At 39.8% G+C, this 25202-nt stretch overlaps 3 protein-coding genes across 4 annotated transcripts; 2 read left to right on the top strand and 1 right to left on the bottom strand.

The window, feature by feature from the left end:
• The first annotated feature begins 508 nt into the window (after positions 1-508).
• pbx2 (pre-B-cell leukemia homeobox 2) lies at positions 509-8005 on the top strand. The gene is made up of 8 exons (XM_079469814.1): positions 509-984; positions 1594-1667; positions 3696-3940; positions 4197-4387; positions 4469-4604; positions 5433-5574; positions 5686-5780; positions 7060-8005. The coding sequence occupies exons 1-8, from the start codon at positions 737-739 to the stop codon at positions 7138-7140; spliced, it is 1212 nt and encodes a 403-aa protein (XP_079325940.1). The 5' UTR covers positions 509-736; the 3' UTR covers positions 7141-8005.
• A 304-nt stretch (positions 8006-8309) lies between these two features.
• notchl (notch receptor, like) lies at positions 8310-17747 on the bottom strand. The gene is made up of 11 exons (XM_079469811.1): positions 17500-17747; positions 14772-14916; positions 14016-14348; positions 13026-13252; positions 12344-12650; positions 12116-12258; positions 11370-11428; positions 10884-11013; positions 9754-9851; positions 9352-9686; positions 8310-9269 (listed from the first exon to the last, which is right to left on the bottom strand). Exons 1-11 carry the CDS (start codon positions 17606-17608, stop codon positions 8762-8764), a joined length of 2394 nt encoding a protein of 797 aa, XP_079325937.1. The 5' UTR covers positions 17609-17747; the 3' UTR covers positions 8310-8761.
• On the top strand, positions 10907-24645 carry tap1 (transporter 1, ATP-binding cassette, sub-family B (MDR/TAP)). 2 transcript variants are annotated; one of them, XM_079469813.1, is made up of 13 exons: positions 10907-11032; positions 19511-19844; positions 19943-20138; positions 20502-20616; positions 20708-20838; positions 21177-21382; positions 21781-21978; positions 22307-22435; positions 22568-22756; positions 22947-23120; positions 23260-23419; positions 23582-23718; positions 24050-24645. In XM_079469813.1, the coding sequence occupies exons 2-13, from the start codon at positions 19518-19520 to the stop codon at positions 24263-24265; spliced, it is 2178 nt and encodes a 725-aa protein (XP_079325939.1). In that variant the 5' UTR covers positions 10907-11032; positions 19511-19517; the 3' UTR covers positions 24266-24645. The 2 variants fall into 2 exon arrangements, with proteins under 2 accessions (XP_079325939.1, XP_079325938.1); XM_079469812.1 differs by lacking the exon at positions 10907-11032 and adding an exon at positions 18712-18881.
• Positions 24646-25202: the final 557 nt, after the last annotated feature.

Below are 25202 nucleotides of genomic sequence, written 5' to 3'. Positions count from 1 at the left end.
TCAAAAGTTGCAAAGAAAGGGTGAATAAACCTTTAGCAATGTTTTCCTGGACACTTTTACAAATAAAGGGGCTTGAAATGTTCTTCACAGCGATGCATTAGGAGAACCATTCAGTCGAAGGTTCTGTAATGTACTTTATTATAATTTGAAGAACCTTTTTTGGTGAAGCAGAAAGCTTCTTCAGATGTTAAAGGTTCTTAAACCATTTGGCCAAATAAGCACCGTTAAGCACATTTATTTTAAAGGGTGTACTTGTTCTTTTGCGCTATGTCTTTAAATATGAATTACAAGATTTTGTCACCATGCACAAAGGTCAAATGTGTAAATTTAGCCAACATTTTGAGTTATGCATACATAATTGAAATATAATTTTTCATTTTTATATTATGGGCAGCGAAATGAACTAAAGTATATTGAAGTAATTGTCCTATCAAGATGATTTGAAAGACCTCAAATGGACTTTGTCATATCCGTGCACTGAAATCCTCCAGAGATCAGCAATGCACTTGACCACATGCACTTAATCAGATTTAATTCTTCCTCTCTGTAACCTCTCATTGCATGCTGCATGAAACAGGGCTGCAGAGTCAAACTGCATAGCTCCCGACACATGCTCATTTCGATGTCCACGCAAGGGCATGTTTTTTTCTGTCTGTCAATCGCTAGGGGACTCCTGCGTGGTGATGCATGGACACACACCCTCGCACACACACACTAGATTGATGTACTGCTCAGGATGTTGCAGCCGCAGCAGCCCATTACAGGCAGCAGGCCCAGCGCGAGCCGCGGCCTCGGTTTGAGCGTCCACCCGGGAATGCATCCTCTCAACGCGGTGCACCCTCCTTCGCAACACCGGCCCGACGGCGGCGATCCCGGGGGCCTCGAAGGCACCGAAAACGGACACGACAACCGGCGGGACATCGGGGATATCCTACAGCAGATCATGACCATAACCGACCAAAGTTTAGACGAAGCTCAAGCAAAGTAAGTTTGATACTTTTGTTCCGAAAGTGTTGCTTATTAAAACTTGTGAGTTGAGGATCGAGCTAACGGTCGCGCTTGGCGTCTACATGGTAGAGAATGTTGGAAAACGAGCACTGTTAATAACTCGGTTTGATCTTAAACGCATTTGAAAATACAATGTTATTATACGAGTAACTGAAATATAAGGCCGTTTTTATTCAAATTTGCGATTAGCCTGTATGCTAACGTTAGCATGTTAGCCGCTGCTATTATTTACGTTTTCTCGACTCGCTTCAACTTACCGCATTCACTGTTGAAATACAAACGTCACAAGATAATTATGTGTGATTATTTAAGTTATTTATATCCGTCTACCCCCCAAAAAAGACTTGTTTATTTTTCTTCCTTTCGCAAAATCGCAGTTTGAAGAGGACATGCTGTTGTAACCGGCACATAAGTTACCACGTATGCGAGGGAATATGTGATAAAAGATACAGAAATAAAACGATCGTCAAAATGAAGCTTTGAAACTGTTTTGATTGTTATTGTACATGCTTGCTGTAATGGCAGTCCTGCTGAGACCGCATGCTAATGTTAGCCGACTGACTTTTGTTTGTTATTTGGTGACAGAAAACACGCTTTAAACTGTCATCGGATGAAACCCGCTTTGTTCAGCGTGCTGTGTGAAATTAAAGAGAAAACAGGTAAGTAATAAACGTGCATGTCATTTTAAATGGGCTTGAAGTTATAACTTTACAATTGCGTTAAAAGTTGGCATTTGGTTCAGCCCAGGGCGCCATGTTCTGCCCGGAACAAAGCCAGATAGGAAATATTATACCTTCACACACACCAAAAACCAGGATTTCCCCCCAAACTAACAACGTGTAATAATACCAACTCTTGTTTTGTTCAAACACCATCATTTCTATTTGATGCCCATTGCATGTGTTTGAATGGAGGCCATTTGCACAACAATGGCATGATGGTTAAGTGAATGGGTTGATGTGCAGGTCAGGTTTACATGCTTTCTTCCAAACACTTGTATTATTATACGTAATATCAAAACATCATATGAAGAGTTTGGTTAACTCATGTTTTTATCATGTTGGTTAGCTGTTTTATGGCTTAAAGGGGAGGTTATGACCAAAAATCAACTTTGTGTGGTTTAGTTTTTTACTCACCCACATGATGTTTAGAGAACTTCCGGCGTCTTCGAAGCACAAATGAAGATATTTAGGAGATTTCCAGGCCTCCTCATAGACATCATGGTGTCAGTTTCGGCCAAAAGTAGGCCTACTAAAGACGTGGTTAAATAAGTACATACGTGCATTGTGGTTCATGAGTATTTTTTGGCTTTATGAAACAGAAAAAGCCTGATTCTAATTCAGTTTTGCATGTCTATTTATGAAGAGTTTGGTCCATCTGTTCTTCTTCGTCTGCATGTAAACGCAGAGTTGCGCTGCCGCGTTGTGAGTCATAGCGCCGGCGTCCAATGGGACAAGCCCCGATCGGCCACAAGTGCTCTCGTGAACGCACGCCATACACTGACAATACAGAGGAGAATATGTCGATTAAAGTCTGTATTTAAGTTAGTTTTTCGCACATAAAGAATTCTTGTCGCTTCAAAAGAATACAACTGAGCCACTATGCGCGAATGGACCAATTTAACTATGTCTTTAGTACTTTTGGCAAAAACTGACACCACAATGTCTATGAGGAGGCTTAGAAATCTCTCGGATGTCAACTTATTATCTTTATTTTGTGCTCGGAAGACGCCGGAAGTTCTTTAAACATGTTTAGCGTCATGTGTGAGTAAACATTCACACACAGTTGATTTTTGGGTGAACCTCCCCTTTAAATCAAAACAAACCAACTGCAGTTTCATTGATATTAATTGGAATGCACAATAAAAAAAAACATGATTTTGGACATTATTATCTCGTCTTCATAAACAGACGTGTAAAACGATTGTTCGCATGAGTTGGAATCATGCTGTTTGTTTTACATTACCTGTGTTACTGGTTTGTCTGGTTCATAAAGCCAAAAAATATTCCTTTTAAATTTGCATGTGATATTCAGTTATTTCCAAGTGAATGCAATAAACACCTACTGATTTGACTTGGGTTTTAAGGGAATATTAAATATTTAGCAAGAATTGAAATGTTTATTGTGATTAAATGGCTGTGGGTCTAATGGAAGCTTTTAATTTTGGTGGTTTGGCTGCCCTCGGCCTGTGAGCATCATTAATCTTACTAATGCACGCTGCACTGTTTCATGCACATTACTGCTCTGTTAAACTTACTCACATTTGACGTACAAAAATGTTGATGTTGGGAATTGTTGTGTTTTGTAAACACATACAATACTTAATGCATAAGTTATTGTAAACAAAATGTATGTCAGCCATCCCTGTAAACATTTTCAACAGAGGGGCGCTACACAAATCACAGTTTGAGGAATAAAAAAAAGCTAATTTTCATTAATTTCGAAGCAAATTATGTTCTCCATCCTAGATAATATGTTGGCGCTTGCATGTAAACCAGTGATAATTGTTTGCTTGCTTTAGATGTTTGTATGACGTATCGCTTATTGCTCCCTGAACTAAAAGGAACTATAAAAGCGTCTGCTAAATGACTAAATATAAATGTTGATCAAGTGTGTCACGTCACAGCTGACCAGTTGCCATTGCAGAACCTTTTGTTGCTTCACAGTTGACAAACTTGTTGTTTTAGGCCTTTCCATGAGAAACGCTCATGAAGAGGAACCTCCGGACCCGCAGCTAGTGCGATTGGACAACATGCTGCTAGCCGAAGGCGTTGCCGGCCCGGAAAAGGGGGGCGGAGCCGCTGCCGCAGTCTCTGCGGCCACCAGCTCCGGTGGGATGTCTCCTGACAGCTCATTGGAGCACTCCGACTATAAAAGCAAGTTGAGCCAAATTCGGACTATTTACCACACAGAGCTGGAAAAATATGAGCAGGTACATATCGCTGCCATCGTGCCGGGTGACACCGCCCACAGTGAAATGTCAATGGTTGAAATCCAGCTACGCATACACTGGTCTTATTGGCTTGATTTTGTCACGCGTAAAAGATTTCACGTTTATTACAGATCGTTTGCAATATAACTTTTCAGTTCTTTCAGAATTGTTTAATACTAAACAAAAACGTGACCAGCCAGTCATGAATGACAATGGTTTAAAGCTTTGATGTTAATCACGTCATCGCTGTTTCCAGGCCTGCAGCGAGTTCACCACCCATGTGATGAATCTGCTGAGAGAACAGTCTCGCACGCGGCCCGTCTCTCCCCGCGAGATCGAGCGCATGGTGGCCATCATCCACCGCAAGTTCAGCTCCATCCAGACGCAGCTTAAGCAGAGCACCTGCGAAGCCGTCATGATACTGCGCTCGCGCTTCCTGGATGCCAGGTGCGTGCACAAAGACAAACGCTTAGTTTATTGTTCATAACAAGACCTATGCGTGTGTTTATGTTCTACTTGTGTCATCAGGCGTAAACGGCGTAATTTTAGCAAACAGGCCACAGAAGGGTTGAACGAGTACTTCTATTCACATCTATCGAACCCTTACCCGAGCGAGGAAGCCAAAGAAGAGCTGGCCAAGACGTGTGGTATAACCGTGTCTCAGGTAAGATCATCTTCTGTCTTTTCTTACTAGGGATGCAACGGTAATAGATTATTTTTGTTCGATTATAGTCTGAGGAAGAATCACGGCTACAACTTGTAGTCTTCACAGTGCACATGAAATATAGATGAAACCATATTAAAGTTAATCAGTCAGTTAGTCGGTGAGTCTTTTATTTCATAGTTTTTGGTTGTTTGATGAGCATTAAAACCCTCTTGCCAGTTGACAGACATGTCATATATAATTTGCAAGTTCTTATGCCTTGACCATTTCAATTTTCTAAAAAGATGCAAAAGAGAACTCAATTCTGTTGTCGCAGGGTGTTGGAAATATGCACACGGCCAGAAAGCCGCAACACAGACACCGTGCAGAATACTGAATTGAGTTTTCTTTCATGTTTTCCTACTCTTAAACGGACATATGCACATAAAATGATGCCAAAATGCCCATTTTAGCAAGCATCCTTGTAAAGGTAGCTCAGCGGTAAGAGCATGGCGTTAATGACGCTAAGGTCGTGGGTTGGATCCCAGGGGATTGCACATACTTAGAAACAAATGTATAGAATAATGCAATGTAAGTGGCTTTGGATAAACGCGTCTGCCAAATGCCTAAATGTAAATGTAATCCATTATGACTTAAATGAACGTCACGGATTGGGCCTTTACAATTATTTGACCATGCCGTTTTAAGCGTGGTTAATATTGAAATTGGGTCATCCCTAATTCTAACACGCTTGTTTCTTCTGGAGTCACTTATAGTCGGTTGGGTTTGATGTGCCACGTGAGTCACCAGCAAGACGTCCGTCTCATTTTCGCTCTGAATTCATTACAGGTGTCCAACTGGTTTGGCAACAAGAGGATTCGCTATAAGAAGAACATCGGCAAGTTCCAGGAGGAGGCCAATCTATACGCAATGAAGACCGCCTTAGGAGCAACACAGAGCGAGGAGTCGCCCCACACTCCAAACTCCACCGGTTAGTTTGAGTCTAGAACTCGTGAAACATAATTGACTCAAATTAAGCATTCTCAGGATGTATTGTGATGATCATTATAAAAACTATACGTGTATCACTGTTTTGTGAAAGGCTCAGGGTCGTTCTCGCTATCGGGGTCTGCTGACTGTTTCCTCGGTGTTCCACCAATGAATGGCGAGCAGCCTTCCTATCACATGGGTGCTCAGGTAACTTTGGATTCACACGTTTCTGTGACTGTAAAATAACACTTGCAGCTTAGAGGGATAGTTCGCCCAATGATGAAAATTCTGTCATCATTTACTCACCCGGAGGTTGTTTGAAACCTGTATACATTTCGTTGTTCCGATGAACTCAGAGAAAGATATTTGGAAGAATGCTAGCGATTTTCAGTTCTGGGACTACCATAGTAGGATTTGTTTTGTTCTGTTGAACACAAAATTAGGATGATTTTGAAGAATTTAGGAAAACAAACAGTTCTGGGGCACCTTTGACTACCATTTAAGTTTTCCTACTATGGTAGTCAATGATGTGCCAGAACTGAAAATTGGAACGTTCTTCCAAATATCTGTTTCTGTGTTCATCAGAATAAAGTAATTTATACCGGTATGAAATAACAAGAGCGAAAGTATATTTTTGGATGAACTATTTTTAAATATATTTAGTTTGGCATGATATTTGCTCAATGCAAATCAGTGAAATCAGAAGTGACAAAAACCAAGTGGTGCAGCTTGCAGAATATCCGTGGCATTGTTATGTAGATGAAAGAAAGGTGCAATACAGATTTGATTTGCTCTAATTTATTTATCATTAATTTTATTATAATAAGCAAGCAAACATTTAAAAATAGCTTTTGCATTGAAATTAACATTCTTTAATAATACACATTCGTAAACACTACCGGTCAAAGGTTTTTGGACACTTGATTGTAAAGTTTCTCGTTATTTAAAAAAACTTTTGATCTGAAAGTGTGTCTTGAAATTAGTTTATAGATAAAAAATAACGTATCGTAAAATATGACAACACTAACATTTTATTTAATTGACTTTAAATAATGATGAACGAACAGCCAATAAGAGCACAGAATAAGTAGGAACTCAAAAAATCGGGGTGAGACCTCAAATGAAAATATGAAAAAATGAAAATTTCTGCAAATTCCAGTCAAAAGGTGACTACACTGAAGATGATCAAATATAAAACGTTAAAAATAGTTTTAGTTACGACACAATTCCCATAATTCCCTTTGTTTTAGTTCATAGTTTAAATGAGATTATTATTAAAAAATATGTGCAAGGGTCCAAAATCTTTGACCGGTAGTGTAAACATAAAAATCGTCGTTTCCAGATAAATAATTTTCTATGTGTGTATTTATTTGGGTGTCTGTGTTCTGCCACAACTAACACAATTTGTTCAAAATACTATTTGGAGAGATGTTTGGCTACATGTGTGATGGAGGAGTTGTTTTAAGTTTTTTCTCTCTCTCTGCAGACTAATGGTAATTGGCAGGAGCAGAACACGCCCCCCTCCGCCCCTTCACCCGGAAGCGATCACTCCGACAACTCGGACTGATGATATCAACCCTCGACCCTGACGTCTTGCTCGGATACCGGAGAACAAAAGTGACGACCGAAGAATGATGGTCACTCTTTTACTCAATAGCAGTTTTTTAGTTTGTAACATTGAGCCTCATTCGTGAAACGCAATGGAAGGCGTTTATGTGAATCATTTTTGCATATCCGTTCTAATTCAATTCCGTGCGCGCAGAACTTCATTGCGCAAATTGTTTGCGAAATCTTTATTGCGTAAACGTTTGCATTTAATTTGTTGCGAGCGGAACGATATTCATTGTGTGAATAGTTCAGCACTAATTTACGCAAAAACAGGTTTTATGGACGAGTTGCACAGATTTGTTCTGCTTGCGATTCACCAATGAGGCTGTTTGCGTTCGGAGCGAGTCTGAGATCATTTGTGTGAGAGGAAGAGCTGAATGCAAAACTGGTTTTTAGTTGCCATCATATATTTTATTGTAGTTTTATTTGTCAGTTTTCACTACATCACTTTCAATATTTGTTACTGCGATATCTGGGTGTTGAAAGGTGAACTTATTTAACACGCATTAAGACTGCTTTCATTATAGATCTATTATTAATGTTATCACTGCTCAATATTGTTTATCAAAGGCTCAGATAGAATTGGCTTGGGTGACGGGGGCAATAGAGAAAATCCAAAGATTGTTTTTGTGTGTGCGCGTGTGTGTGCGTTTCTCTTTTTTACTGGGTTTGTGTATGTACCAATACATGAATGAGGCGTGTTTGCGTGTCTTTATTTACCGTTTGAATGAGTATATCAACAGTGCTGTCTTTTCTCTGTACAGTGAAACACCTGTATTCTCTACCTCTTTTACAATAAAGACTGTCTGTGTACACATTCATCACTTCTGGCTACACGAGAATTGATTTTCCGTACAAATTGTAATGGGCTTCCCCTCGAATGGCCTCGGTGATTTGCATGAGTAGGTCTTAAACGCATCCCAATTGAGATTTGAATGATCAATTTGACTAAAAGCTGCAAGGGATGTAGCGTTTGAAAAAGAAAGTCATATTTTAAAAAATTGTCGCGCAAAATCATTTTAAAAATATGATTCACCCATGGTTCTTTATACCAATTACCTTGCTGGGACACGATGAACAAATAAATCTCATGCAAGCAATTTTTCTTTGCATTGTGATTTTTTTTTTAAGCTAAAAAGGAAATTTATTTCATTCTTTACATTTACCTTTATTGGCAGAACACAAAAGAAGTGATTTTCCAGAATGTCGGTAGCCAAAAACACTGAACCCCACTGACTTCCATTGTATGAACACAAAACCACTAAGACATTTCTCAAAATATCTTGCATTTACATCCTTTTTGTGTTCCACAGAAGTAAGAGTCATATCATGGTAGAATCCTTGTAATCATCTGTTTAAAGTTACTTTTAGTTGCATTAAAGTAATGGGAATTTCAGAGAGAATACAATCTGGTAATTAAAATAAAAACATGCTCCCAATTTTTTTATTTTTTACATTTAACCAAGAAGTGACACATGATCTTGATGTGTTAACTCATTTGTATTTTTACAATTTTACACTAAACATTTCGCTTTTACACTAAACATAACAAACATAACCAACGTTTAAATAATTTTCTCTCACATAGAAGTTTGAATGGAGATGTTTGGCTCATTATTGATTCTCTCATTCTGGATTTTAGAGTTCCTTGAGTTTTCTCTCACAGGTTCTGTCTGAGCCGAGCTTGGGACGTTTCCCGCCGTTCTACTTTGTAATTGGTGGGATGCTTCTTTTGATAGGGGCATGATCACTACTTCAATGTGCTCATTGGCTGTTTTCTCTGCCAGCGTGGCAGCGGACAGCTCTGGTTGGTTGGCGCCGGAGCGGCGGTTCAGTGCATGCTGGGTACAGGAGAAGGAGCGTTGTCTGGGCGCCGGTTGAGGAGTCAGGAAGTGAGGTGTAGCTGCTCTTATGACTTCCTGGGTTATATCCCGTTCTTCGTCCTCTGACGTCACTTCCTGGAGAGTACTGATTGGCCGAGATGGACGACCGAGAATCCTGGGGCTGACCAAAGCTGTTGCTGATTGGTTGGGAGGTGGACGCCAGTTCTGAGGTGAATTGCACTGTGCTCTGCTCATCTGCCAATCACTGTGGGGGGAAAAAACGAAACATTTCACATAGTCTGTACTGTACATTTTGTAATGTATGCACTAAACACCGCATGACTTACTCGGGTGGAGGCGTAGACATCCCACGGTGACCTATGACCCCTGAAAAAGAGGCACTCCTGCCAGAAAGACATGAAGGCGACGCTACCCACGGCGAATACGCGTAGGTGCGATCGTCCCAGAGCACCTCAGTTTTGGGATCTAGAGGAACCGGCCCCCTTTGAACTCTGTGAGCCTGTAGGAGCTCGAAGACCTGATGATGTAATCCCTCACGAGCCACATCCAGCGGACGCCGGCCTTTGCAATCCAACAGCTCCTGATTGGCCCCATTGAGGAGGAGGAATCGCGCCGTATCGTAGCAGCCGTGGAGGGCCGAGAGAAACAAAGCTGTTTCGCCCTAGTAGAAAATAACTTCATTTTAGATCAGAAATATAGCCGTAAACCAAAGAATGTCTGTTATGTACCTTATGATCCTGCCAGTCCACAGCTGCGCCGTAGCGTACTAGAGTCCTGGTCAATGGCAAGTGATTTACTGAGCATGCCCAGTGGAGAGCAGATCTCCCTGAATGAAGAGAATAAGAGAGAGAAAAAAGAAAGCGCGAGAAGGGGTTGACCACATATAGTTAAATCGTGATCGGGAAACAGCGTGATGTGTGCGGAGGGGTCAGATAATAGCGGATGACAGCCAATCATGAGCATTCAGTCGACACAATAGGAAGCTAAACGGATTATGATCGTGAAACTATGATATGGATGAAAGTAAAACAGAAGCGTGGAGGGTTAATAACATTCTCTCTATGTTGACTAGGTGCTGTTGTACTTTAACTCTGTTCTGAATCGGACGTGTTTATAAGGGGGGCTGAAGTGAGGTGAGAGAGACCAGCAGTGGGGAGTTTCAGAAGAACAGAAAAGGGAAGGTGAGAAGAAGAGACACATTACTCCCCAACTGCAAATGAAAGCCTAAAACTGCTCAGGTCCTCCGGACACACGAATAAACAGGTCGAAAAAACTGGAGCAACGCATGTTTCCGGAGGATTGTGCATACTTGATAGTTCACCTGAAAATTTCTGTTAATTCAGTTGATCTCAAACTGTCCTTCATCACATTTGATCAAATGTTTAATTTATGATAATTCTGTGTAATGAAGAGACACACAGCTATCAACCAATATAATTATTATAACAACAACAACAAGCATCTAAAGTATTTTTATTATAGAGTAATAATAACAATATAATTTTTGTGAGATTTTGTCATAATTCTTTTGGTTGCCAACCAAATTAATTTATTATTGTTGTTGTTGTTGTTAGTGTATACAATCATGTTTTGGTTTCATAATTGTTTTTATTGTTTTGTGTCATTATTTTTTGTTTACCAACCAAACCAATATCATTTATTATCATAATTCATAATAATAACAATAGGATTGTGTAAAATGTTGTTTTGGTTTACCTACATTTTATTGAGATTGATTTGTCATGGATTTTTAGGGGTCAAAAAGGGTTCATCTTACACCAGGGGTTCCTCGTGCATTAAAGATACGAAGCACTGGTTTTATTACATTTTGAAGATCAGGCCTGAATAAGACTCTTACCCGTGTGGTCAGTGTTATTGACTGGCACTCCGGCTCTGAGGAGCTCCAGAACCACTCGGTCAAGACCACTCCTGACAGCTCGGATCAACACGACAGAGCCGTCCGGTCCGCACCACTGCACCGGAGCCGACTGACACATCACAATAGAGGTTTTATGCATTTGGCACACATGCATTCTTACAAAGTGACTAACTTCAAGCTATACAGCTTAATGTTGAATAATTATATTATCAAATGCATGATGATACACTGCGCTTGCTTGTAAATCCGTGTCAATAAAAATCAGTTGTAGGATAGTTTATTTAATGTTAAATTACATCTTTTAATTTTGCTATCTGAAGGATTAAATTATCTTTGCCATCTGTTTCACATTCACCTTCATACAGAATATGTGGTTTTACACACACCTATATTCTCAACATTAAACTTTTTAAGGAAAATAACGGCTGAATATTAAAAAGAGGGACATCGGAGAAATAAACTAACATTTCTTGGTGGTCTTGGAGGTGGCTGAATTGAGTTTCTTTCCCATCCTCTAGGGGGAGCTGCGTGTGGATAGAAATCAAGTTAAAAGTACAGTGTGCATTGTACCCAGTTCTCGTACTGTCTAACCTAAATAAAATGCTTGATTAGAATTAGTGCATCCCAAATAACAGGACAAGTAAAAATCACAAAGCATACTTTCAGAAGTAAGCGTACTTTCAAAAATACTTCCTGTACTTTTCAGAAAGTAAAAAAAAGAGTTGCACAATTTAGTCCCGAGTAGTATCGAAATCGTACACTTACAAGTTTACTAGTACTAGTACTCTCTGGAATATATATACAAATACACAAAGAACTTGAAGTTTTTACTTGCAAGTCACTTGACAAAAAGAACTTAAAGTATACTTATTTTTTGTTTAGGGTATAGGAAAAAGAAAGCATTTGTGATGGTTTCCGACTTTAGTACTCGTCTAAAGATCTGTTAGAAAACTTTAAAATTACAGTTATATACATTATATGTAAAACACTATTTGCTAACTTCTGCTAAATTATAGTTTTTTTACAGTGACGTACGATGTGTTACGATGTCTTATTATCGTCTAACTTTTCCTTTCATGTTCACAGATTAAAACAGCATGTGGTTAAGTAAATGACTTTCTTTCATCTTTTTGTATGAACTCATGTCGTCCTTGAACAATTTCTTTCTGTCACTGGCATATTATGTACATGGGATGCAGTTGAGATCTCACCCAGCATTCGGGGTTGCTGATGGTTGACCTGGAAGTGTTTTTGGTCTGGTGATCTGTGGTCACAGATCGTCTTGTTGATGTCCTCCATGGAGCTCTGGGTCATGTCAGTGTCACTTCCGATGTCAAGTTCCTTCCTAAGGGGTCTAAAATTAGAAGACAGGACACGGTCAAATCCTTCTCAAATAAAACTGTTTCCTCACTCAAAGGCATTTCTCAACTCAAGCTCACCGCATGCGAATAGAATCCTCGCCGAGCGGCTCCTTACGTCTTTTACCCAAATCACTTCCTTTCTTCTTTTTCCTCAGACTTTCTTTTTCCCTTCTCAGTCTTTTGTCCTGCTGGTCAGCATGTCGAGTCCAGGCCTTGCTGCCGTTGTTGCCGTCTGTCGCCGTGGACCTGTGTCGCACACGTTCTCCATCCTCGCGCCTGTGACGTCTTCTCTTTAACCACTGGAACACCACGGCAATAATGACGGCCACCGCCACGGCGAGTCCAGTCACCACACCAACCACCGGCCACATCCACGAGGAGGAGGCTTAACAAACATAATGATCACATATAATATGGAAATAATGTTTTCACAGTATTATTTCCTTACCTTTCGTCTTCAAAACATTAACCAAATAACATTGAACCCCATTGACTTCCATCATATGAACACAAAACCCCTGACACATTTCTCAAAATATCTTCTTTTGGGTTCCAGGGAAGAAAATAGTTATTGCGGGTTTTGAATGACACGTGGGTAGATTAATGATGACAGATTCTTTATATTTCCCTCGAACATGACCAACCTGAAATTCAGAATTGCTTTAACCCTAACATACATTCTTGTGCTGACTTAAAAATAAATGCAGATTTTATTTAACACATTACTAACATACGTGCACATGCCCAAAAGTTAACACACCTTTGCGCTCCTCTTTTGGAAGTTTCACCTCCTCTCTGGTTCCGATTTCCTCATCCACCCCTCGCACGCTGATCACAGTCGCCTGGATCTCAGGGATCATGGGAAATAAAGGATGGTTCTGTGTCATTATGGCACTCAGGAAGTGTGCAGCTTCAATAGCGTACTGGAAACAGGTGGAGGGAAGACGGGAACATGGCCTGTTATCCAGCTGCAGGAATAACACTGACCTGCGGGACAGAAAGATGGTGTCAGCAGAAACACAGATGCTTTCGAAACTACAAGTTTAGTAGTCTTCATACTGCGAGTGTACTTTTCTTTAAGTGAAATTAAAATTATTTCGCCAGTGTACTGTATTATTTATGTTACATGTTGTTGTAAAAAGTGCAGCAAAGTAAAAGCATAGTTTTTAGTATGCTTCTATTTATGGTTTCTCAAAATGGCACAGTTGTGTTTACTTCATCTTGAAAAGTACTAAAAACCTTTTGTTAATTTTAAGTGCAAAGTTGCATGGAAATGGAGCACTTGTGTATTACCATAGTGCGCTTATTCCCCTATACTCCATCAAAAGATTCAGTGCAAGAAACCTCAATTCAAAAATTGAGAGTAATATTAAGTCTAAGTAGCTTAAAGTATGTGTTCTTGTATACCATACCAACTGCTTGTATTTGTGTTAACTCAAGTACTCAAATTTGTGTTTGATGAATGATTTAGACTTTCATTGAAAAGAAGTATACTAATGGCACACTTGAATACGTTTCTTTTGGGTTAACAAATGAAGAGTTTATTTCCAAAAACGGATCATTCTGTTTTCAAAAATGTTCAAAAATCATATTGTGCATTCCAATGAATATCAGTAATAAAACCATGATAACACAATGAATATTTTTTTTTTAAAACAGCGTTATCTGTTTTGTCAAATAAACTCATTAAATTCTAAAGGTGCATGGTTTAGTTCAGAGAGGATGGCTGGCAGTAAACAACATCACCTACCCATCACTGTCATACGATGGAGGTTGGGCGTACAGGTCAGCCAGCTGTCGAGCGTCTATTGTAAGAAGGTCATTGGTGACTTGGAACGGTGCCATTCCTCTGAATTTGACGCTGGTCTGAAGGACCGTGCTTACGGCCCATAATAGAGAGCTGTTTTGGAAATGACCCGTCTGGAATGGAATTCTAGCGTGCAAGATGAGGCTGCCTTTGGCCCAGATAGGGTACTGGTTTCTGTGGCAGTCCGAACCGTCCCATCCACAGGCGGCGGAGTTGCATCCCTGCTCACAGTGGCTGTTGTCGTGGTGATCTCGGCAGTACTGAATATAACCTGCACTGTATGAGGGCAAAACATTTTTTTCCCCAAAAATCTTTACTGAACCGTTCAAAAGTGCAGCGTGAATATTAGTCCTTTACAGGAAATTCTTTCATCATTCATTCACCATCATGTTTTTTTCCAAACTACATGACTTTTGTTGCTCTGCGGAACACAAATGTTGTTTTAGTGATTGCTGGATAACAAAAATATTGACCCCCATTAGTTGCCATTGTATGAACACAAAACCACTCTGAAATATATTATCAAAATATCTTCTTTTGTGTTCCAGGGACAAGGACAAAGTCAAAATAGGTTTTGAACAACATGACAGCTATATATTATATTTTGGGTTATATTTTCTAAAATGAATAGTTCACGTATTCAGTTTAAAAAAAACTTTTGACATGACACACATGAAGTATGTTTTATGATGATCTTACATGCAGGGGCCTTTGTCTTTGAGGCAGTCAAATCCATCTCTCAAGCACGCAGAACTTGAGCATTCCTGGTCGCATGCTCCGTTGGCAAACTTGGCCTGGCAAGCTTTTCCTGCCCCGCAGCTGACGTACGGATCACTTGGAGAGGCTTTTTTGGAGAAAACAATAAGTTACTTCACTGTATCTTCGTACGAACACAACCCTTTTATTTTCTCTTAAATTAAAAAAATTAGGGATTCGGGTTAAATTAAATCTGATTATGATCAAGCAGACATGTGTAACTAAACATATTTTATTGTACACCGTACACGTTTTGTCCAAAATAACGGTAATGCCCAATATTGGTGTTTTATTGCTGAAGTTTGGAATTTAATGTCGAAATTCGGTTATTCACTTATTCGCCTATCCACTTAATTTCAATGTTAGGTCACTTCTTTCAATTATTTGATGGTGTTGAAACTCAATATGAGGTTTTGAGGAAGCTGTGCTAGAAAGCTTACAGCTTTATTCGGGCCTGCAGGGGGCGGGGCTTTGACCTTCTAGGAGAAACAGGAAACTAGGGCCATGACACAAACAGGAAGTTGCCAGAGAGGCGAACAGCAACAGGAAATGGAGCAGAATGGGAGTGGATGAAGGTTGAAGGGCTTTACTGAAGCAATGAGAGATCTAATGAAGAGAGACAATGGGTTTTGCAGGTGTGTGAAAGAAAACATTTGACCATAACGAACAAAATGGCCCCAACATTGTGAAACAGGAACCAACCGGATTACTTAATGTTTATTTTGTTACATTATTTTTCAGTTTTTGGAAGGAATCCACACACCTTGAGTAAAGACGTAATTGGAAAATCAGGTCTTTCCTAAACATGCCAACAAAGTTTTAGATTTTTGAAAGATTAAAAAGTTATGATTTAAAATTAGGCAATATTAAAGACTTTATCTAGGTGAACAAATACATTAAAATGTCCATCCATCCATCCATCCATTTTCTACCGCTTATCCGGGGCCGGGTCGCGGGGGCAGCAGTCTATGCAGAGATGCCCAGACATCCCTCACCCTAGACACTTCCTCCAGCTCTTTTGGGGGGACACCGAGGCGTTCCCAGGCCAGCCGGGAGACATAGTCCCACCAGCGTGTCCTAGGTCTTCCCCGGGGTCTCCTCCCGGTCGGACGGGCCCGGAACACCTTCCGGGGAAGGCGTCCAGTAGGCATCCGTAACAGATGCCCAAGCCACCTCAGCTGACCCCTCTCGATGTGGAGGAGCAGCGGCTCTACTCCGAGCTCCTCCCGGGTGACCGAGCTTCTCACCCTATCTCTAAGGGATCGCCCAACCACCCTGCGGAGGAAGCTCATTTCAGCCGCCTGTATCCGGGATCTTGTCCTTTCGGTCATGACCCAAAGCTCATGACCATAGGTGAGAGTAGGAACGTAGATTGACCGGTAAATTGAGAGCTTCGCCTTGCGGCTCAGCTCTTTCTTCACCACGACGGACCGGTACATTTACCGCATTACTGCAGAAGCTGCACTGATCCGTCTGTCAATCTCCCGTTCCATCCTCCCCTCACTCGTGAACAAGACCCCGAGATACTTAAACTCCTCCACTTGAGGAAGGAACTCTCCACCAACCTGAAGTGGGCAAGCCACCCTTTTCCGACTGAGGACCATGGCCTCGGATTTGGAGGTACTGGTTTTCATTCCAGCCGCTTTACACTCTGCTGTAAACCGTCCCAGTGCATGCTGAAGGTCCTGGTTTGAAGGGGCCAACACGACAACATCATCCGCAAATAGCAGAGACGAGATCGTGTGGTCCCCAAACCTGACACCCTCCGGCCCCTGGCTGCGCCTAGAAATTCTGTCCATAAAAATTACGAACAGAACCGGCGACAAAGGGCAGCCCTGCCAGAGTCCGACATGCACTGGGAACAGGTCCGACTTACTGCCGGCAATGCGAACCAAGCTCCTGCTTCGGCCGTACTTAGTAAAGGACCACAGACCCCATACTCCCGAAGCACCCTCCACAGGATGCCACGAGGGACACAGTCGAATGCCTTCTCCAAATCCACAAAACACATAAAACATTAAAATGTAATTAAAAAAAACAAGAAACTGCGAAAGTTCAAATTTTATTGAAATGATGACTTAAAATAAGGAAACATCTATTCTTTTATGGCTATACAGTGTCATTTTATAATGTGTTTTGTACAGTACTTTGCTCAGTGTAAACTTAAGATAAATGTGCTTTATAATTTTTTTTTAGAAAACGTCACATTTTCTTCTTTTAGCCAAAGTAAAATGTATTTGTACAGCACATTTATCTCGGCAGAGCTGACCAAAGTGCTAAACAGAAACAGAGTTAAAACACAATAACCAAACAATAAAACGTAAGTAAAATCAATGAAAAGCCTGAGAATAAAGATATGTTTTCAACCTTGTTTTATAAGTAAGAATAGAAGGAACTAATTTTCTTTTTTGAAGCTTTCTTATATAGTTATTTGTAAGACCACTTTGAAGAGTAGCATACTACTTAACACACTGCTGAAGGTATGTAGCGCAAACAGTGGGTTGGGTTTAAATCCCTATACCCTAAGTATGATTAATTAGTAATAATTCGCAAAAGGATCCCTCAATGGGTCTTCAGAACACAAGCAGTTATCATATATTGTGCATGTCCATCTATTAATTCCATCATCTGAGGCATTTCCTTCGAGTCCAGGCAAGTGAATGTGACTCACCTTGAGATAATCTGCTGAGGGACCATATGAGGAAGGTTAATCTCACAGTCAGGTGCTTGATAGGCCACATATGAAAGTCTGTTCCTCCTCTCCTGATGTTACACACCATCCTCTTGAAAATGAATCGCAACCGGGAGCCTTCTCATTCGTGCCTGTTTCTTCTTGGTCGTTTTCCCCCGATGGATGCAACGTTTTTAGAAAGGCTCTGTGACCCGTGTGAACGTTCATGTCTACACTCTTAAAAGATCCCTCCCCAAATTTTCCCTCATTCTTTTTCAGAAGCATTGCGGATATCTGGACGACTTCCTGCCACTGTGTGGAAAAGAATAGGAGAAAATGTGTGTGGGAATATGAAAGGTCATTAATATCGCAGGAGTTTGACCTATTCACGAATTCTTGTGCTAAAGGAATTGTGTTGAAGGAAATTCAACAAGACAATTGAACAATGCCTTCCTCGTGGTTGGACCAGTCATGTATAATTTGTATATCCCTTTACTCTTTGCTATTTCTTCTTCAAGTTCACGTCTAAAACAGTATTATCTGGTAATCCAGAAGACCTGTAGGGTGGCAGAAGTACTTATGAAGTATACAGAATACGCAATTTTAACCTTTTTTTGTGTTGACTTGTGTTCATTTGTGACTCATTTGGCTCAAAATCGAATCAGAACGTGGTTAAAATGACTAAAGTTGTTATGAAAAAGATTCGAACTTTTATTTGTTTTATTTGGGTTCGGTATTAGGATGCTATAATGACGCATAGTTAAAGTTGTTGTGTGGTTTTAATATTACAATATTGCTGGCATATGTAAAGGTTGAAAAAATAATAATATGAAAGACTGGACAAAATAACAGTCACATAATGTGTTAAGGAAATACTTCTGTTTACTGTATATATGTACACTTTTATACATCTTTTAATATAGATATTTTATTAAATAATGACCAATAAACTGTGGCAAAGATATTTTTGCGTTAGTGAAAATGTTATTTTTTTAAGATCATTTGCATTTCACATTTCCTTTAATCCTCGTCTACGTCAGAAAACGGTCTTATTTACGTTGACGTTGCTCCGCACATGTTGACGCTCAAGCCACGACGCATAATTATTATTCATGAGACTTTCCCATTCGCTAGCCAACACCGACGTCTGTCTTTCAGCCAATAGGTGTCGAGTATTGTCTATACGTCCCGTTACGTAATTAATATTCATTAGTTATGCCTCGACGGTATTTCCCTTCTTTACTTCTGTACTTTCGGTTTCTGTGCAGTTTGAGTCAGACACCATCTGCTTTCGTCCATTTCTTCTATTTATGCGTTGAATTGCATTGACACTGAAATCTTTTATTGATTTTAATAACATCTTTTTGTAAGTCCGATGCAAGGTATGTATCGTTTGTCTTTTTGGCAGGTTGATGTTGAGATGCTGGACACACATGTTTACTGGACAGTCTTTGACTATTCTGTTTGGACCGCATGGATTCACACATTCAGCCTTTATAACGTTTTATTATTTTGTATATAAAACGCTTTTATAGCAAAGCATTATATATGTAACAAAAGTGAAAATATACTCGAGAATGAAAGTGAAAGTGTACATAGGGTCAGTTGAGGTGAAGTTCGGGACTTTTATTTTACTTTGACATCCCAGTTCACCCTAAACCTTCTTATTTAACATTACTTACTATTATTGCTATTTTTGTGGTAATATTTTCGTTTTTTATTTGAACCATAAACTATTTGAACTTGTGTTGCCATGGTACATTTGAAGCTACTATATGTATGGCATTAAAACTGTTAGGTACATATCAGTACTATAAAAACATTAAGTTTTAATGTTTTTTAATGGAACTAGTAGTATCACGATTTATATCAAATCACCATGGTATTAGCTTCTACTAATACCTACTCTTTCTAAGAGTGTAGAGGTGCAAAGCTAATTTGATCTGTGATTTTAATTTTAAAAAAAGTATAATAGTTTATTATAATTTATTGCCTGTTTTGTCATTGACAGTGCTGAGATGAAGGATAAGATGGCCATACCTCTGTTTGTCGTGTTGGCATTGTGTGTGGACGCGTGCGCCGTCATGTTCATCGGAACCATCCAGCTGTCCTCCACCCTCATCACCAACACCTTCATCACCCTCTGGACCGGAGGTCTGATGAGATCCTTCCTCCTCCTCCTCCTCATCAACACCTACTCTGGCAGCCCTGCGTGGATGAGAGGCTTCGACGGGGTGCTGACCGCTGCGGGTCACGGGCTTCTCTACCCGGTGTACATCACGTTCCTCTGGGCGTGTGGCAGGCCTACTGTGGAGCTGGTGTGGGGTTGGCACACCTGGCCAGGGGTACGATGTGTCTGTGTTCATTTTTAAACTAACTATTTTTGTGACGTTATATTCAAATACAGTACTGGGGTTTGTATTGAAATGTGATTATATTTCAGCTCCTGCAGGGGTATGCCGTACTGGCTTTGTCTCTGTTGCTGTGGAAACGGTATGTGCCCACTCTACTCCCGTCAACAGAGAAGCAAAAGACGGAGCAGAAGGGAAAGGCCTCGCTGCAAAGGCTGCTGGGATACATGAAGCCCTTCACGGGCCGCTTCGCAGTCGTCTTCTTTTTTGTGGTCATTTCTTCGTTAGGTAAACTTGACCTAATTTGTTGTGTCATACATGTCATCCAATGGTGATGTGTGTGTTATGACTTCACATAATACGTAAATGATTTCCTTGAACTCTAGTTTCCAGTGTCAGATAAAACTCATGCAGGGAAAATAAAAGAGAGCTGAATGTGATCTAAAGTTACTTTCATTTTCAAGTTTGCTCAGTGCGTTAGCTCTTGGCCAGCTTTGCAGGAACATTAAATGTTTATATGTACATGTACTCTATGTGTAGACAGTGTTCACATCACATTGCATAATAGTGTTTGACCATTGTTTGTCTGTAAAGAAAATGATATACGGCAACTCTCGTCCAAGCTTCTCTCCCTCTGTGTTTGTCACACAGGTGAAATGGCGATTCCTCATTACACCGGTAAAATGACAGATTGGATCATGAATGAAGATGAACCTGAGGCTTTTAACCACGCTATTACGGTCATGACCCTTATGACAATTATGAGGTAAAACCATCAAACGAGTCTAGAAATGATCAAGTCTATTCCAGCCAAAACACTAGATACATAAGTAGTGCATTTCTTTCTATGTCTGCAGCGCTGTGTGTGAATTTGTGTGTGATCTCATCTACAATGTCACCATGAGCCGAATCCACACGTCTATTCAAGGACTCGTCTTTCAGTCGGTCCTAAAACAGGACATAGGATTCTTCGATAAAGCCTCGACAGGTAAACTTCGGCAGACATTTAATATCTGCTTACATTGATTCTCATTTTAACAGATAAACGAGTCACACTTAATATCTACTGTCTCTCTTTTCTGGCAATATGGGCCAGAAATATTGACGAATCATTCTTACCTGTTTTGTCCGATAAAAATGCTCTAGAATGAGAATGTCCCTTCCCCTCATATCACTTCAGACTATCATTTTAGTACAACTGCACAGAATCTGTGACCACCATAACTATAAATTGATGAAAGTTTGATGTTTTTAGCTTTATATAAAGCTTAATATGTTGGTTTCTCAATTCGTACCGGCCCTCATGTTCACTCCGCTGTTTTTCAGGGGACATTGTGTCTCGGATCACCACGGACACAAACACCATGAGTGAGACGCTGAGTGAGAAGCTCAGTCTGCTCATGTGGTACTTCATGCGAGTCATCTTTTTATTCGGCTCCATGATGCTGCTGTCCACCAAACTGTCTATCTTCACAGCATTCGGCCTCCCCGTCATCTGGATCATTCCTGAGTTCTCTGGCAAGTTCTATCAGGTAAATCAGACTTCAAAATTGATTTATCATATACTATCATGTAAAATATCACAGTTATTCAACTTATAACAGTACGAGTCTTTCCTTGAGCTCAGTGGTTAGAGCATGGCGCTATCAACGCCAAGGACATGGGTTCGATCCCAGGGATTGCACATACTCAAATAGAGATGTATAGTGTCATGCAGTGTAAGTCGCTTTGGATATAAGCGTCTGCCAAATGCATTAAAGTAAATGCAATTTATTAGGTTAGGTTTCTTGCATCAAAACCAGTCACAGTTTATCTCTTGATTGGGATGAATTTGGCAAAAAAAATGTTTGTGTTTTCTTTAAATTTGTCTTTTCTGTATCTTTTAAACATTTGTGAAATGCATTGAGAGCTCTTAACATGTTCCCTGCAGAAACTTTCTGTACAAGTGCAAGCATCCCTCGCCAAGGCCAATGATGTTGCCATGGAAACGTTCTCTTCCATGAAGACAGTGCGGAGCTTTGCTAATGAAGATGGAGAAACCGAGAGATACAGGAAATGTTTAGAGGACACATATGCGCTAAACAAAGTGGAAGCTGCAGCGTACGCCGCCTCTACCTGGACCAATAGTGTAAGCTTAACCTGAGCTTACCTCATTTCAATATGACAGATGAATAAGAAGGGATGTCAACTCAGATTTTTAACATGTTATTTTAAATATGTCTAATATGTCTTAAACTCTTTGTAAGTTGTTTTGGATAAAAGCGTCTGCTAAAATGACTAAATGCATGTAAATGTTAAACCCTTTTTGAACATTGCCATGCTAATTAAAAAAAGTAGAAGGCAGTGTACTGATAAAACTGTATGATGTACCATAAGCAGTACTTTAATATTCTGAACCTTATAACGTGGTTTATATTGTAGTGCATTTTTTATGTATAAAATGTGTTTTTTCGCAGATGTCCAGCCTGGCTCTGAAAGTCAGTATATTGTACTACGGAGGGCGGCTTGTGACAGGAGGTGATGTCAGCAGTGGTGACCTGGTGTCCTTTGTGCTTTATGAGCTGCAGTTTTCTTCAGCTGTTGAGGTGATGCTTCACACGCTGTCTATTACTGTCACATATTATTGCTAATATGTTCTTTTTGGTTACTAATCAATCACCCAGAGCATTCTAGTAGCTGCATAAAAGAACCCATTTCAAACACCACTTCATTTACAGGTCCTGATGTCATACTGGCCGCAAGTCAAGAAGGCAGTTGGTGCATCAGAAAAGATATTCGAGTATGTGGAACGACAGCCCGACACCCCTCCTGATGGATCTTATGCTCCTCAAACACTCAAAGGACACGTGCATTTCAAAAACATTACTTTTGCCTATCCAAAGCGTCCGGACACAAATGTACTAAAGGTATGGATTAAAAAATCCTGCATGCTGCATTTGATAGTTTACCACCGAATGTGTTGAGAACATACTAGAATTTTTAAAGATATCTAAGAGTTGGTAAGCAACCATGCAGAACAGGAATCTCATGGTAATGTGCCTAATGGTAACAGTGTTGGCTATTTTGTGTTTATAAGTTTATTTGTGGTGTTTTTAGAACGTGTCTCTCGAGCTAAAGCCAGGAGAGATATGCGCTCTTGTAGGCCCGTCAGGTTCTGGTAAAACCACGATCGTAAGTTTGCTGGAGAGATTTTACCAGCCTCGTAATGGGGAGATTTTATTGGATGAGAAGTCACTGCTGTGCTACAAGGACGAGTATCTGCACGAGAAGGTACTTCTATTTCATCCTGTAGTTTGACAGAATAACCACAAATGCATTTGACATTTTTACTCCCCAAAAGCTTAATTTAGGAAATCCCAAATGAAGATGGCAAGTTTTTCTAACCTAGATTTACCTGCATTCTTTTCAGATTAGTGTCGTTTCACAAGAGCCGGTTCTGTTTGCTCGATCCGTGCGGGAAAATATCAAATACGGCAAAGAAAACTCCACTGATGAAGAGATGTATGCTGCTGCCAAGCTGGCCAATGCAGATGAATTCATTTCTTATTTACCTAAAGGATACGACACAGGTGAGTCCTTTAGACCTTCATCATTCTGAATTTCATACTAGAACTAATGTTATATATTATTCGTTGATGATAATACGAGTTCAGTAGAATTGAATTTTCATTCACTATTATCTGTTTTAAAGTTGTTTGAGAAGGTGACATGGGATATTTTGTGTTTCTCAGATGCAGGAGAGAAAGGCGGTCAGGTCTCTGGTGGTCAGAAACAGCGTATTGCCATCGCCAGGGCTCTGATTGGACAGCCACAGATTCTGGTGCTTGATGATGCTACAAGCTCATTGGACACGGAGAGTGAACATAAAGTAGGAGTTTATACATTTCATTTATGTCATCAAACAACAACATTATCACACTTTTTTCGTCATTTTAGTTATTTGTGAACATGAAATGTTCATGGAAGTCTTTGCATTTTTATCTACAATGTTTTGTAATAATGTACGTAGGTGAATGTTTTACTACTATGCATTGTAATTGTTTACTCTAACTGGCATTCATAACTGTTTGGATTAAAATAAGCGTTATCATATGTATAAACTCTAACAATTTTAGTTATATTATCCAGCCCGAGATTCAATCTCTCAAATTGGATGTTCCATGTTGTAAACAGGACTTTGGTGCATTTATGTTGTGCAGGTGTATAGCACTCTGCGAAAGGACTTGAAGAACTGCACAGTTTTGCTCATCACTCACAGACTGAGCGGGGTAGAGAACGCAGATCACATCGTCTTCCTTAAAGATGGGGAAGTGGCCGAGCAGGGAAACCACGAGCAGCTTCTGGCCAGAAATGGATTCTATAAAGAGTTTGTGAAGCAGCAGAATACATCCATTAGTCGCAATACAGAGGATTGAACAGACGTCGGTCACTGATGCTCCCCATGCTTCCCTGTGATAACAGCACATTCATATTATACATGCTTGCATTATTTGTCCATTGAAACATATTTCTCATCTGCTCATTTCTGTAAATGCTAGTGTTTTTAAATTAGGTGTAAATATCACAAATCACAAGAGGGACTTTATTTAAGTTTATTTTTATGGCTCAGACTTTTTTCATCCGTGGATGCAAACTTATAATATTATTTGTATTAATTAGTCATTAGCAAACATCACTTTTCTAGTACTATATAATACAAATCTACATTTAGAAATGTATATAGACACATTTTCTGTCAAACATATTATTTAAGAATGTTAATGACTTAATAAAAGTGTTATAAAAACATCCTTTCAAAATGAATTCTGTTGTTGTCTTTGCTGTTGTCACTATAATCTTTTTTAATGCTTTTGGTATTCTAGATGATCATCTATTTAAAGGGATACTTAACCATCAATTACTCGCCTTCCAGTTGATCCCAATCTGTATAAATGTCTTTGTTCTGATAAACAGAGAAAGATATTTGGAAGAACGCTTAGAACCATACAGATTTTGCCCCCCATTGACTCCCATAGTAGGAATAAATACCATGGGAGTCAAAAGTGCCCCAGAACTGTTTGCTTCCAAATATCTTTCTTTGTGTTCAACCGAACAAAGACATTAACATATTTGCATGACCACAGAATATTCATTTTCGTGTGAAGTATCCCTTTAAATACGAATCTGAGATTTTCCACTGGCCACTAAACAACACAACGAGCATTAAAGTTTTTTATTTCCATAACTCATTATATTCATTGTGACATGCACAAATATATCATTTGTGGACACGCTTTTGCTTTCCAAAGAAAATAAATAGGTAATAAAATATACTGTTTTCATAAAACATCTCTCTATTAATAAATAAAAGTG

This window comes from Barbatula barbatula, assembly GCF_947034865.1.
Source record: "Barbatula barbatula genome assembly, chromosome: 12".
NCBI classification, from domain to species: Eukaryota; Metazoa; Chordata; class Actinopteri; order Cypriniformes; family Nemacheilidae; genus Barbatula; species Barbatula barbatula.
The sequence above is the reverse complement of the archived record's forward strand: the minus strand, read 5'-3'. Positions and strand labels throughout refer to the sequence as shown.

Excerpts from the sequence above, each read along its gene's own strand:
- tap1 (XM_079469813.1), top strand. The coding sequence starts at position 19,518 with ATGAAGGATAAGATGGCCATACCTCTGTTTGTCGTGTTGGCATTGTGT. Across the intron at positions 23,420-23,581 it reads ACCTAAAGGATACGACACAG|ATGCAGGAGAGAAAGGCGGT; the intron begins GTGAGTCCTTTA and ends TGTGTTTCTCAG. Across the intron at positions 23,719-24,049 it reads ACACGGAGAGTGAACATAAA|GTGTATAGCACTCTGCGAAA; the intron begins GTAGGAGTTTAT and ends TATGTTGTGCAG.
- pbx2 (XM_079469814.1), top strand. The coding sequence starts at position 737 with ATGTTGCAGCCGCAGCAGCCCATTACAGGCAGCAGGCCCAGCGCGAGC. Across the intron at positions 1,668-3,695 it reads TGAAATTAAAGAGAAAACAG|GCCTTTCCATGAGAAACGCT; the intron begins GTAAGTAATAAA and ends TTGTTGTTTTAG. Across the intron at positions 5,781-7,059 it reads CCTATCACATGGGTGCTCAG|ACTAATGGTAATTGGCAGGA; the intron begins GTAACTTTGGAT and ends CTCTCTCTGCAG.
- notchl (XM_079469811.1), bottom strand. The coding sequence starts at position 17,608 with ATGGTGTGTAACATCAGGAGAGGAGGAACAGACTTTCATATGTGGCCT. Across the intron at positions 13,253-14,015 it reads CCATCGTATGACAGTGATGG|GTCAGTGTTATTCCTGCAGC; the intron begins GTAGGTGATGTT and ends TCTGTCCCGCAG. Across the intron at positions 11,429-12,115 it reads TCAGCAACCCCGAATGCTGG|CTCCCCCTAGAGGATGGGAA; the intron begins GTGAGATCTCAA and ends ATCCACACGCAG.